At 46.2% G+C, this 13,478-nt stretch overlaps 1 protein-coding gene across 1 annotated transcript in view; it reads left to right on the top strand.

Moving 5' to 3' along the window:
• Positions 1–3,805: 3,805 nt before the first annotated feature.
• The window catches only part of LOC112142087 (A disintegrin and metalloproteinase with thrombospondin motifs 3), a gene marked incomplete at its 3' end in the record, with an annotated part of 46,962 nt that continues 37,289 nt past the window's right edge, over positions 3,806–13,478 (top strand). The window contains exons 1-2 of the mRNA XM_024265342.2: positions 3,806–4,161; positions 4,340–4,361. Coding sequence (XP_024121110.1) covers positions 4,102–4,161; positions 4,340–4,361 — 82 coding nt within the window. The remainder of the gene's footprint in view (positions 4,162–4,339; positions 4,362–13,478) is intronic.

Below are 13,478 nucleotides of genomic sequence, written 5' to 3'. Positions count from 1 at the left end.
AGTGAAAGGGGGCGGGGTTGCCTTGCGCCAATAGTCCCGCCCACAACTCAGAGGTGAATTTCAGATGAACTCTTGCCACTCTGCAGAAACTATGTCCTAGAAAATGACACACATGTTTATTTTTGGCTAAAAACATCGTCTTCATCATGAAAAGATCCCTGGGAACTCTAATGGATCAGAGGATGACGGTTGTGGGACTCTGGGATCTTTTTTCTAAAATGATTTTAAATCACATATTATGAGGTAAGTGGACTAAGAGTTCAGTCTGCAGTTTCTGCAGCTGCAACAGCAGCAGCAGAAGAAGTCACTTAAGGTTTGTCTGGGAGAGGAATGCTCTGATCAGTGTCCAAATTCCTTCACTGCTTAGTGCATTTCTCTGCATGTTCATCATTGTGTCAGACCAGGTGTCTGAATCTACAATGCTTTAGAAATCTCCCAGAAGTCTCTGCAAAATGACAGTTTGCATTGATACTCACTATATGTGAGTTTAGGCCACAATGGATTGTGTTTAAAACATTTCAGAACACAGTGGGTCAGAAATATTCCTTATTTTACATTATATTTGTCATTTAAAAAGATAAAGTAGTGAGTATGTTTCTGAATGACATTACAGTCCAGGACACTGGATAGTCCCGCTCTATAGACGGTTGGGTTTTGGAGTTTTCTGTCAGATTCAACTGAAAGCAGCAAAACCTCCAGATGAGGCGGATCAGTGAGACCGACGCTCACTGATGCTGCAATGGATGAAAGCACAGTTATGCAACAAGTCAAAGACATTTCAGGAGGCGAGTCTCAGCCTCTGAGAGTCATCTGCTGACCCGATTTCCTGGCTGGAAGCTGCTGAACTAATTAGCCGTTTGTGCCACCAACAGTGCAGGACGCCGTGCACAGTCAGACTCCTGCTAGCACTGCTTCCTAACTATCCTGCAAGCATGTGTGTGTTTAGTTATGGAAGTAGGTCTGCTTTCTTCTGCACAAAAACAGGTCCAGTTTGTCCTGTCTGAGGCCGGAGTCGAAACGCCGGAGTGGACACGCCGGAGTGGGCATGCCGGAGTGGACACGCCGGAGTTGAAACGCCGGAGTGGACACGCCGGAGTTGAAACGCTGGAGTTGAAACGCTGGAGTTGAAACGCCGGAGTGGACACGCCGGAGTGGACACGACAGAGTCGGCATGCCGGAGTCGACACGCGGGAGTGGACACGCTGGAGAAGACACGCCGGAGTTGAAACGCCGGAGTGGACACGCTGGAGTTGAAACGGCGGAGTTGAAACGCTGGAGTTGAAACGCCGGAGTGGACACGCCGGAGTGGACATGCCGGAGTTGATACGCCGGAGTTGAAACGCCGGAGTTCAAACGCCGGAGTGGACACGCTGGAGTGGACACGCCGGAGTGGACACGCGGGAGTGGACACGACAGAGTCGGCATGCCGGAGTGGACACGCGGGAGTGGACACGCCGGAGTGGACACGACAGAGTCGGCATGCCGGAGTGGACACGCTGGAGTGGACACGCCGGAGTGGACACGCCGGAGTGGACACGACAGAGTCGGCATGCCGGAGTGGACACGCTGGAGTGGACACGCCGGAGTTGAAACGCCGGAGTTGAAACGCCGGAGTTGAAACGCCGGAGTTGAAACGCCGGAGTGGACACGCCGGAGTGGACATGCTGGAGTGGACACGCCGGAGTTGAAACGCCGGAGTGGACACGCCGGAGTTGAAACGCCGGAGTGGACACGCCGGAGTGGACACGCTGGAGTGGACACGCCGGAGTTGAAACGCCGGAGTTGAAACGCTGGAGTTGAAACGCCGGAGTGGACACGACAGAGTCGGCATGCCGGAGTGGACACGCGGGAGTGGACACGCTGGAGTTGAAACGCCGGAGTTGAAACGGCGGAGTTGAAACGCTGGAGTTGAAACGCGGGAGTGGACACGCTGGAGTGGACACGACGGAGTGGACGCGCCGGAGTGGAAACGCCGGAGTCGACCCACTGAGCATCAAACGCTTTTTCGTCCATCAAAGTTTCCTCTCAGTCCTCAGAAAGCTATGAGACCTTAAAGGTTTCCAAAAACTTACAAGATCCACTGAAAAATGCCTGAAATGTCATCAGAACCCGCCTCTGACTTTCAATCACCATGGCAACAGGACAGCAGTTTGGTGGGATTAAAGAAAAGTCGCCAGATTCTGAGAAATGTTTCTTATACTTATAAGAAATTTGAAAAAGATGAAACACTCCAATGAAGATGTGACCTCCAAACGTCATGAAGAGCGCCCTCTGGCTTCACAGTGTGCCGTCACGCCGTCCACTGACCTTGACCTTTAGCTTCCAGAGTTTAAAGTGGAGCTCTGAGAGATGAGATGAGAGTCCTGTCTGCATACGATTATCAGAAGACTGAAGTTTCTGCTTTCTTCTGCTCACAGATTGTTTCTGGACCCTCAGATGAGCTGCTATTGATTTTAACAGATGGGTTCATCCCATTGACTGTACATGAGGACTGGACTGAGCGAGTGTGATGTCATTCATAGAAAATAGTTTACTTCTGGCTCCAACCAAATAAAGTCAATTCAGTCGCTATTTTTTACTAAACGGATGCCGCCATGTTGGAGCCAGATGTCGGCAGTGAGCAGTGATTGGTCCGAGTCATCGTTTCTAAGGCAACCTATCAGGAGTGAGCTTATTGGAAGGCCACACCCCTCCCACTGTAAAGTGGGCTATACACAATCCGTCGATTAAATGTTTTGAACATTTGATGTGGGGGCATCTGATTGGTCAACTTGAACTAAAGAAAAATTTCATTAAAAATTGAGATATTTTGTCATTTTCTATGAGTTTTTAGGCTGTTTTGGAGTTCAGATAATATTTCAGCTACATGCAAGTTGTTTTGGCTAAAGTTTTTAGGCCAATTTGGCATTTAGCTAATATTTTAGCTGTCTTTCAGCTTCATCATTTTCAGCTATCAACTTCAGCATTTTCAGCTATCAGTTTCCGTGTTTTCAGCTATTAGCTTGAGTCAATTTAATCATTTTTAGCCATCAGCTTAAGCTTTTTAAACTATTAGCTTCATCATTTTCAGCTATCAGCTTCAGTGTTTTTAACTATCAATTTCAGCATCTTCAGCTTCCAGCATTCACACTGTCATTATCACAGGTGATTCTATATATCTAGTTCATAATTATGTTGAAAAGTTACCGTTTTAAAGCTTAAAAAGGTATTTTTAGAATGTTCAATAAATGTTTCTCCTGTTTGGTGTGTTTCAGATTTTGGCCCCCCCGTGGGATCGAGTTTGACCCCCCCTGTAATATGGGTTAGAAACGTTTTAGGGGGGATACATAGTGGATGAAGCACGTCCTGACCCCCGACTCGGTTTCCGTTTGGGACTCTCCGATTTTCCCAGACAGGCTGATATAAATGGTCCAGAGTCCTAAGAAGAGAGAGACTTGGCAACTCTAGGAGACTTGAGGGACATTCGAGTCATTGAAGCTCCTTATTGGTTGAACACACCTGAACAGGTAATCAGTAGCAGAGAAGGTTTCTTAAAAACCAGCAGGAGGCCGGTCCTCGAGGCCTGGACTCCCCCATCAGAGTCATCCCAGAACCTGGAGGAGGTCTCCGGGATGAAGGTCGTGGGAACAGGAAGTGCTTGTTTGTGAAATGTCGCCCCCCGAGGGTCAGCTGCTGTAACTGCAGGCGGTCTGGTTCAGAGGCGCAGTGTGAAACCAGATCCAGCTGGAGGGAGGTGTGAAACCAGGTTGACTTATCCAACACAGGGAGGGTCACGGCAGTGAGTGACGTCATGTCTCCTTATGAATGGGTGTGCTGCTCCTCCTGTCAGGACTTTGGGGAGGTGGGGTCTCCTCCTCCCGCCTGTCCCACCATGTGTTGCGCTCGCGGAGAGCCCCGTGACGTCACGCAGGGCTGGTCCTGCGTTTATTAGCCCGGGTGCGAGAGGCTCACAGTGCAGCTCTGTCCGGCGGAGTGGGGGGGTCCCGGTAACTTCAGCGAAGCTCTCCGGTCAGAGGAAACGTGCCCGCAGCTCCCCGAAGGCCTCCGGACTCCACCGGACCTCCACCGGACCTCCACCGCAGCCGGTCCCGCCGCTGCGTGATGGCCCTGCCGCCCCCCGCCCTGCTGCTCGTGGGGTTCGTCCTGGTCTCAGCTGACAGGGTAAGAGACCGGCGGGAAGGAAGGAAGGACACTGCGCCTCTGTGCCATGCGCGCGCGGCCCGTTATTACGCGCCACTTCTGCCACACAGGCGCAGTTCGGTCCGCTTTCCGAGCTGCAGCCCGAGAGGCGGACCGGTGTCAGGACCGGTTCTAACGGCCTGCTGTCTCTCTGTTGCAGGCCCCGACAGGAGGCAGAGAAGGTGAGTGCTCCTGCAGGAGTTCTGACTCCCTACCTGATACAACACGCACGCGCATGCACGCACACACACACACTGGTCCCTCGGCCTCTCGAGGTCTTGTCAGACAGGAAGAGGTTCCTCCTCCAAATCCCGCACATCTGTTCTCCATTGGGAGGTGAGCGTCCACCCCGGATCCCTGTACTCCTCCGAACACCTCCGGGCCGCACAGCGGCGGGCTGCGGCTCTACGTGGCCATTATCAGCTTGTAAAGCAGCTACTGCTCAGCTTTGATGTGGTTCTGGTGACTTCTTCCCCTCCCGCGAGCTGGAGCCTTCTCTGAACCACCAGGTCCGGTTCTCTCCAGAAGGTCCAGTTCAAGTCCCAGAGCGTCCGTCGTCCTCGGCTGCAGCGGTCTTTCAGTTGGATTATGGTTCATGTGTTCCTGTGTTCATGTGTTCACGTGTTCATGTGTTCACGTGTTCACGTGTTCATGTGTTCATGTGTTCCTGTGTTCATCTGTTCACGTGTTCATGTGTTCACGTGTTCATGTGTTCACGTGTACATGTGTTCATGTGTTCATGTGTTCACGTGTTCATGTGTTCACGTGTTCACGTGTTCATGTGTTCACGTGTTCACGTGTTCATGTGTTCATGTGTTCACGTGTTCACGTGTTCACGTGTTCATGTGTTCCTGTGTTCATCTGTTCACGTGTACATGTGTTCATGTGTTCATGTGTTCACGTGTTCATGTGTTCACGTGTTCACGTGTTCATGTGTTCACGTGTTCACGTGTTCACATGTTCATGTGTTCACATGTTCACGTGTTCATGTGTTCACGTGTTCATGTGTTCACATGTTGATGTGTTCACATGTTCACATGTTCATGTGTTCACATGTTGGTGTGTTCACATGTTCACGTGTTCATGTGTTCACGTGTTCATGTGTTCACATGTTGATGTGTTCATGTGTTCACGTGTTGATGTGTTCACATGTTCATGTGTTCACGTGTTCATGTGTTCACGTGTTCACGTGTTCATGTGTTCACATGTTGATGTGTTCACATGTTCACGTGTTCATGTGTTCACATGTTCACATGTTCACGTGTTCATGTGTTCACATGTTCACGTGTTCACATGTTCATGTGTTCACATGTTCACGTGTTCATGTGTTTACATGTTCACGTGTTCATGTGTTCACATGTTCACGTGTTCATGTGTTTACATGTTCACGTGTTCATGTGTTCACATGTTCACATGTTCACGTGTTCATGTGTTCACATGTTCATGTGTCCCCGTGGGTCTTAACGTGACTGGAGTTAATCAGACGAGTTGTTGGAACATAAAGTAAACCCAAAATAACTGATGACAGCAGAGAAAGTGAAGCAGCTGCAGAGACTCTAGCTTTCTACAATCTGCTGATCAAAAGGTTTATGGAGTTGAAGCCCGCCCCCTCTTCCCATCATCCCTTTGTTTACTCCCTCCCACCAGCTTGCAGCCCCTCACACCTGCAACAAAAAGCATGATCAATATAGTTCATCCAGCCGTCCGGTTCTGATCCAGAGTCCAGCTCAGACCAGGAAAACAAAGACGTTCATGGATCTACTGCTCTGCACCAGAAAGGGGCGGAGTTTGGAGACTGTGGCTTCCTGTTGAAGGTTTTTTTAGTCATTAGCTCCTGATTCACAGTAATGTGAAAATCTCAGAAATGCAGTTTGAAGCTGAATTCTTCTTAATCTTCTCCATCATCAGCAGAACCAGAACATGTTAAAGTTTCTAAGCTAATAAGTCAACACCAAGACTGACGGGAGTGAAGAGAACCCGGATCAGAACCGTTCTCCTGACAGCACAGAGCTGCAGTTTAACTCTCCGCTGCTGTGACGGAAAAGGAAGTTTTCTTTTTTTATTCACCATTCCTCTCAATGGAGCAGTCACAGGCGGTCCCAGCGTCCGGCCGGGGGTCGGGTGGGATTCAAACGGCTTCTGTTGGCTCCAGTGAGGGAGCTGGTCCTCCGCTGGTCGTCCTGTGCGAGAGGACACGCCAGGAAGTTCATTCATTAACTCTGGAGCTTTACGTCTTTCAACTACCAGAACTCGTGGTAACGAACATCAAGGAAAGCAGAGAACAGCGACTTTGTGACATGAACGTTTATAGTTGATTTTACTGATGTGTGATCTCCTCACTTCAAAAATCTACACATAAATCCCCTAAAACGCCATTATTTATGTCAGTCGTTGTCATCTTTCCTCAAATCCAGACAGGTGTCCCGGAGCCGCAGAGCGGTCATCATATATGGAGATATGATGTCAGGCGTGTTCCAAGGTATAAAGTGAATAAAAATGAGCATTTTTCAGACAGTATCTATCAATCTTCTGCACTCTGACCATGAAGACATGGAGGATTTATACACGTATTTACTTCAACACAACAACAAAACATTCAAACCCAGTGCATCATGGTCTATATTCACCAATCTGGGGAGCAGGAGTTCATACTAGTTTTTTGCTGAGACTTCTGGGTAATTTCCAGGGCTCTGGATTTTAGAGTTCTCCCTAAAACATGGCGGGCGCCTGATCTAAGCGAGGAGTGATGAGGGATTCAGACGTAACGTGGACGATCGTCTGCTCGCCAACATCTACAGGAAACGCCAGCTCCGATTGGACGGCTCCGTGACCTTTAGTCGATATATATATTTATCTGTACTGAAGATCGACGCCTGAATTTACCAGTCATAGTGTAGAGTAGCGCCCCCTGGTGGAACGAACCTTTCGCTGTAGGAAAAGGCGGTCTCAGGCCGACCCTTTGAACGCTGGTTACGGTTTTTTCACCACAAACACGTGAAGGATCAAAGTGTTTCTCTGAAATGTTTGTGAAATCTGAGGATTCATGAACGGATCCGTCATCTCAGCGGCCTCGTCTGTTGGTGTTTGTAGGACGCCACCGACTGAAAAACAACACAACTTTGTTTCTATCGTTGTGTAACAGACGCTGGGATTGTCTTTACCCGTGTGATCGTTGTGTGTCTGCAGCTCCAATGCTCACCGTCAGAACCGCAGTACACACTGGGTCTGTTGTGTGGTCGCTGCGTGTGGTGTCACACTGTAGAAAAACTTCTCTCCAGATCGCTGACTTGGGCTAACTTCCTGCGGCGCCTCTGAGTCCCGTTCTGCACGCCGTGTGGTTGCTTAGCAACAGGCTGGACATTCAGCCACGATCCGGTCCGATCGGTTCATGTTCAGCAGGGTGTTCAATCGCACAAAACACACCATAGACATTCATTAAACACTCTAGAACTACATTTTTAAACCGTAAAACTGTAACTTTTTAACATAATATGAACTAGATGTACAACATTAATTACAATAATGCTGTAAGCTGAATTTGGCTGCTGAAAACACTGAAGCTGAAAACTCTGAAGCTGAAAACTCTGAAGCTGATAGCCAGCTAAAATATTAGCTAAATGCTAAATTAGCCTAAAAGTAAACAAAAAAATACATAGGTTAGCCAAGACAGCTAGCCTGTAAATAATAGCTAAACTTGAAAATAGCCTAAAGAACTTCAATGGAACATCCTAAATCAGCCTAAACAGCTAGCATGTAGCTGAAATATTAGCTAATCTTTAAAACAACCTAAAAACTGAAAAAGATTTCAAAAAGGCTAAATTAGCCTAAACAGCTAGCATGTAGCTGAAATATTAGCTAAACTCCAAAACAGCCTAAAAAACCTTAGTAAATGCTAAAATAGTCCAAAAAGCTGCAGAATGCTCATTTTTAAACTTTAAAACTGTAACTTTTTAACATAATCATGAATAATAAAAAGTCAGGAATATTATTCCAGAATAAATCAACTTAAACCTTAAATAACTTTAATATTTTACTCTCCATAAAATATATTTGGTCAAAATTATTCGAGTTAGAGATGAGCTCAACATAACAAACCTTCAACACGTGTGTTCTACATGCTCATGCGTGATCAGCTCGTTGGTGTTTTCAGAGGCTGCATGACCTGATGGAGGAAGTGTCATGGTTTGGGTTGAACTGAAGGTTCAGCTGCTCGCCGGTCGGTCGGATACGTTTCAGGAACTGAAGTGAGACGTTTGAGTTTCACTTCTAATCCGAAGTCTCATTTCTGTGAAACCAGTCTGGAGGGTTCAAACCGCTGCAGTCCCACCAAAGACTGGGACTTGGAGCCAACACCTCCCTGTTGACACTCAGCAGTGGGGGGGGGGCATCCAGCGGCAGAGTCTGCAGGTCACCCCCCCACATGGGAGGGATCAAGATGTTGTGACATCGAGTGAGATCTTAACTTGAGGAAGGGAAGTTTCTGATGGAGCTTTGACAGGTGAAGGCGGTGGAGCGTGCTGCTCACGAGTGTCCGCCGTTTGTTCTGCCGCCGTTTGTTCTGCCGCCGTTTGTTCTGCCGCCGTTTGTTCTGCCGTCATCAGCAGCAGCTCTGATTCCAGGTAGAACTCCTAACGAGCAGCTTTAGCTCGTTAACCTGAAGATGAATTCTGTTTTATTTCCCATTATTTTCATGTCGGATCATTTCTATCTGTGAGGTTCCGTCCGGTTCTTCAGAACTGGGTTCTGACTCCAGTGCAGCTCCTGGACTCGGAGCTCTGAAGCGTCTTTGTGTGACGGTGAAGGTAACGCTCTGACCTTTAGAAATAATGTGGAGGTTTCCTCTGAATGCCTCGCCGTTCCCGCTGCGAGGAGCGCCGTCACCGCCGTGGAAACTCGGCGCACATTTGTGTCCAGACTTTACGAGGACTTGAGGAGCCAAAAGCAGCCGAGTCGGGACGCGTTGTCTGCTCCGGTTTTACCGCTGACTCTTTGGGTTTGAGGACAATCCTCCTTATTTTCTTCATTTGTTTTTCCAGATGTTTCACTTTTTTGAATCACGTTTATTTCTTGATTTAGTGTCTTTAGCACTCATCTTGATTTTTTTAATCTACTGTGTATTCATGATACCTAGTAAATTAAATAAAGTATTTTTGTGTATTTAAATATTTCAACGTTTTTAATTCTTTCTAAACTTTTATTCTTTATCAACTTAAATGAGTTCATAAAACTTTAATCAGTTCTGCTGTTTAATCTCCATTAGTTCTTCAGCATTTATCATAGTTTAGACTTTCATGAGCGGCGCGGTGGTGCAGTGGTCAGCACGCTCCCCTTTGTCTTTACTCAATGTTTTTAATCAACAATCATGTCAAAGACAATAACCTCGTTTTTTCTTTCTTTGTGGTTTAAATAATTGATCACGTTCAGCTTTGTGTTTCCCTTTCATTTCATTCATGAACATTTGATGTTTTCTGTTTTCTTCGATCCCCAGAAGTTTTTTTGAATTGTTTTTTAGAGGCTCTAACTGCTGGAAGAGCAGCAGGAAGACGTCCTGACCGTGAAGGCCGGCGCGGCAGAGCGGTGACACGCGTGACCTTTGAAAGTCTCGTCATCACTGTTTCACTGTGTGGAGGACTTCAGCTTTAACCCTTCGCTCTCATTGGCTTGTTTACATGTGGGGTCATCTGGACCCACCAGACGGTGTCCTGAACTTGATCTTTGATTTTTGAGTTTCTCTGATGTCCACGACATAAAATCCTGTCCACCTTTGTCCACATTTGTCATGGAAGGAATCACACATCAGTATGTGGGCGGAGTCATCTGGACCCCAGAGAGCGAAGGGTTAAAACCTTTTTTAACCGTGCAAACTTTGACTTTAAAGGAAAGATTCCTTAAAAAGATGAATTTTTGTATCTCCTCCGGCTCTGCCTCCCAGAGGACGCAGAGCCGGAGGAGATACATTTGGCCCAAACAACATCTTTTTCATTTCTCGTTTCATTCAGCATGTGCGACACAACCTTCTTCAGAGACAAATGGGAGTTTTTTAAAGAGATTCAACACAAAAGCAGCCGTGGAGCTGTGGTGGAGCGGTCGGCCTCTGATTGGAGGTTGTTGCTGCAGAGCGTTCTATAACTGAACTGATAAAGATCTGCATTGATTTTATGTCAAACTGGGAGGAACTTGTTTCCTTTTATCAGGAGAAATCTGCAGCTTCAGATTAAAGTGCCCCCCCCCCATTTATTTCAAATTCATCTCTAGAAAAGACTTTTGAATCACTTGGATGAGACTTTTTTCACACTCAGCTAACTGAACTGCATGAACGAGACCTTGAGAAAAAGTTAAGAAATTCCTAAAATAATAAAAAAATCTTTGAATAAGCAAAACAAGAAAAACAGTTTAACTGAGAGTTCTTACAAAAATCGTCGTCACTAAGAAATGTTTTCTGAAGCTGACGTTATTTTGATATTAAACATCTTTTTTGATACGGTTCATTTTCTTACAAGACAGAAAAGGAAGTTTTTTTTCTTGAATTTCTTTTTATTTCTCTTTATTTCACCAGAGTCCTGATGAGATTAAAAATCTCTTTTCAAAGGAGCCTTTGATTTTTATTTTTAGCCCATATTTTTATGGAAATAACATAAAATGAGACTTTTTTTTCTTGAAACGACATAATTTTCTTTCTGGAAAAGACAAAATGAAAAGCTATTTATAGAAATAAGATAATTTTTCTGGAAACGTTTTAAAATCAGATGTTTTTCAGGAAATGATAGAAAATGAAATTTTTTGTTCTGGAAACGACATAAAATTAGATGTTTTTTTCCTGTGGACAACATAATATTCAACGTTTTTTGTGGAAACGACATAAAATGAGATGTTTTGTTCTGGTACTATCACACGTTTTTGCTGGAAGAGTCTTCTCATCGTCTTCAGGTTTGGTTGGTGTGACTGGAGAACATCTTGTAATTCTGCTGCTGCATCGTCTGTTGGGACGGAAACAATCTTTCTGTTTGATCTCAGTGATTTAAAGTGTTTCATGAATCTAGTTTGGTAATAAATGTACTTAGAGTGGTCATAAGTTTAGGGTAACGCTGACTCCTGATGGGATCAGCGAACGTCGGTCCGATCATCCACGTCTCAATATTTACTGATCAGATTTACCTGCAGATTTCTGTGACCTCGGAGGAGATGAATTTGGCCCAAAAAGTATCTTTTTAATTTCACGTTTCATTCAGCGTGTGCGACACAACCTTCTTCAGAGACAAAAAGATAATTACAAGTGAGAATATCGGAGCTCTCTGGGCTTTCCACACATCCAGACCGATAAGATCACAGAGCAGAAATGAAAGCTGCTGTCAGGAGTTCATGGAAGAAAACGCCGTCATTGGAAAGAAGGCTTCTGGAACATCTTATGAGATGGAGGGCTTTAATCAGCCCCAGCTGGAGATAAGAGCTTCCTCATAAAGATGCTCCTCGACTCCTCTGAGGAGCTCTCCGTCTCACTTTCTTCTGTCACCACCGTCCTTCATGGCTGCTTTCGATGCAGATCTCCACAATATCTGACTGCAGAGACTCCAGGAGAGCCTTTGGATCGGAGCGGACCTCCAAACCTGCTCCTCATTTCACACAGATGTGCTGCTGATGTGGTTCAATGGAAGTTTGCCTCCTCTGAGGAGGGACACCAGCAGAAACGTCCCGTTTCTTCCTGGCAGCATGAGAAATGATTCCTCACATTGGACTCAGACCTCCTGAGGATTCGGCTTAGAAACCCTCTAATGAACGGGGCTTCTCCTGCAGACTCGCAGCTCCTCGGCTTTTAAGGTTCGTCACAGCAGCGTTTGTACTGAAGCACTCTGGGTAATGCGGCAGGACGTCCATCATTCCTGCAGAGAGCTGTCACGAGGAGAAACGAGACGCCGGCGACGCCTCTGATACTCCGACGTCGCTGAGCTCAGACTCTTTTACGGGAATGAATGTTCCACAGAATTATTCATGACGTTCTCCTGCTCTGAGCTGCAGCTCTGCGTGAACCGTGGAGCGCCGCCACAGCAGTTTACGGTTGAATCTGTCTTCCCTCTTCGCCGCTTTAGAGAAGTCCTATTTATGCAGCACTTTTCTCAGACACAACAGGATTCACCGTTTAAAACACCAGAAAATACAACGGAACAGAACAAAGTTCTGGTGTTTCAGATCAGAGAGTGAGGAGTGAAGTTTGGAGGTCACATGACTGATCGCTGAGGGGAGGAGCTTCAGCCAGCGGGCCAATGGGATGCTTTCAAATTCTGTCATTTTCAAAGCAAGGTCTTTTACATTTGAATTAACTGCACTTTTAAATCTGTACTGTAGTTTGGTGTAATGTTAATGTTAGAGTCCATTTCATCACTTTTGTTTAAAGAAATGTCGGATTATTTCATTCAAATCAAATATCTGCCCAAACATCACATTTGACTGGTGTAAATCAGCTGTAATTTAACATTTTTGGAGCAGTCTTCAGATCAATTCAACATTTGGATCCTGATTGAGTTCAGACGCATCTTTAAGATCATTAATCTGCAGGTTTTAAATCTAGAATTTAGATTAGATATGCAGCCAAATGTGGTTAAACGTTTATTTAGCATCTTTCAAACTCTGTTTATGAAGTTTTAAACGGACACATTTAAGACGTCGTCAACCATCAAATCAGAAATAAGAAGTTTATTTATTATTTATTCAAAGACGGAAAATGTCCATAAGAACATAAATCTGCCAGAATTAGCACATTTATCGACGTGCAAACACCAAACCGGAGTGAAGCTCGGAGCTTTCACAACGTAGAACAGCACAGAGTAGAGTGGACCACAACTCTACAACATTGACAGTAAAACGTCTTCAGCTCTTCCATCAGGATCTCACGACGTTCGGTATGTCGGCGGCGTTTGTCTCAAAGCCTTGATGGTTTTGTGGGTACCCAGGGGGCGGGGTCATCGACTCAGACCTGCAGCTTCACCTTTGACACCTGCAGAAATGTCAGAACCTACAGATGGTTTCAGGATTCAGGAGCGATCTCTCCTTCCAGAATCTCTGGACTGAAGCCTTCAGAAAAGCAGAAGCTGCGTTTCAGATCCTCCCTGGTTCCCGCCCACCGCGTTGACCTCAGGTCAGCAGAACGTAGAGAGAGCTTCAGAACACTGAACACAGCTGCTGGACCTGCAGTCAGAATCAGGGCAGAAAACTGTGTTTATGCAGCAGCAGAGGATCATGGAGGCGTGATCCCGGAGGCGTGATCCGGGAGGCGTGATCCGGGACGCGTGATCCCGGAGGCGTGA

The sequence above is a fragment of the Oryzias melastigma genome, linkage group LG9, assembly GCF_002922805.2.
Source record: "Oryzias melastigma strain HK-1 linkage group LG9, ASM292280v2, whole genome shotgun sequence".
Lineage (NCBI taxonomy): Eukaryota > Metazoa > Chordata > Actinopteri > Beloniformes > Adrianichthyidae > Oryzias > Oryzias melastigma.
The sequence above is the reverse complement of the archived record's forward strand: the minus strand, read 5'-3'. Positions and strand labels throughout refer to the sequence as shown.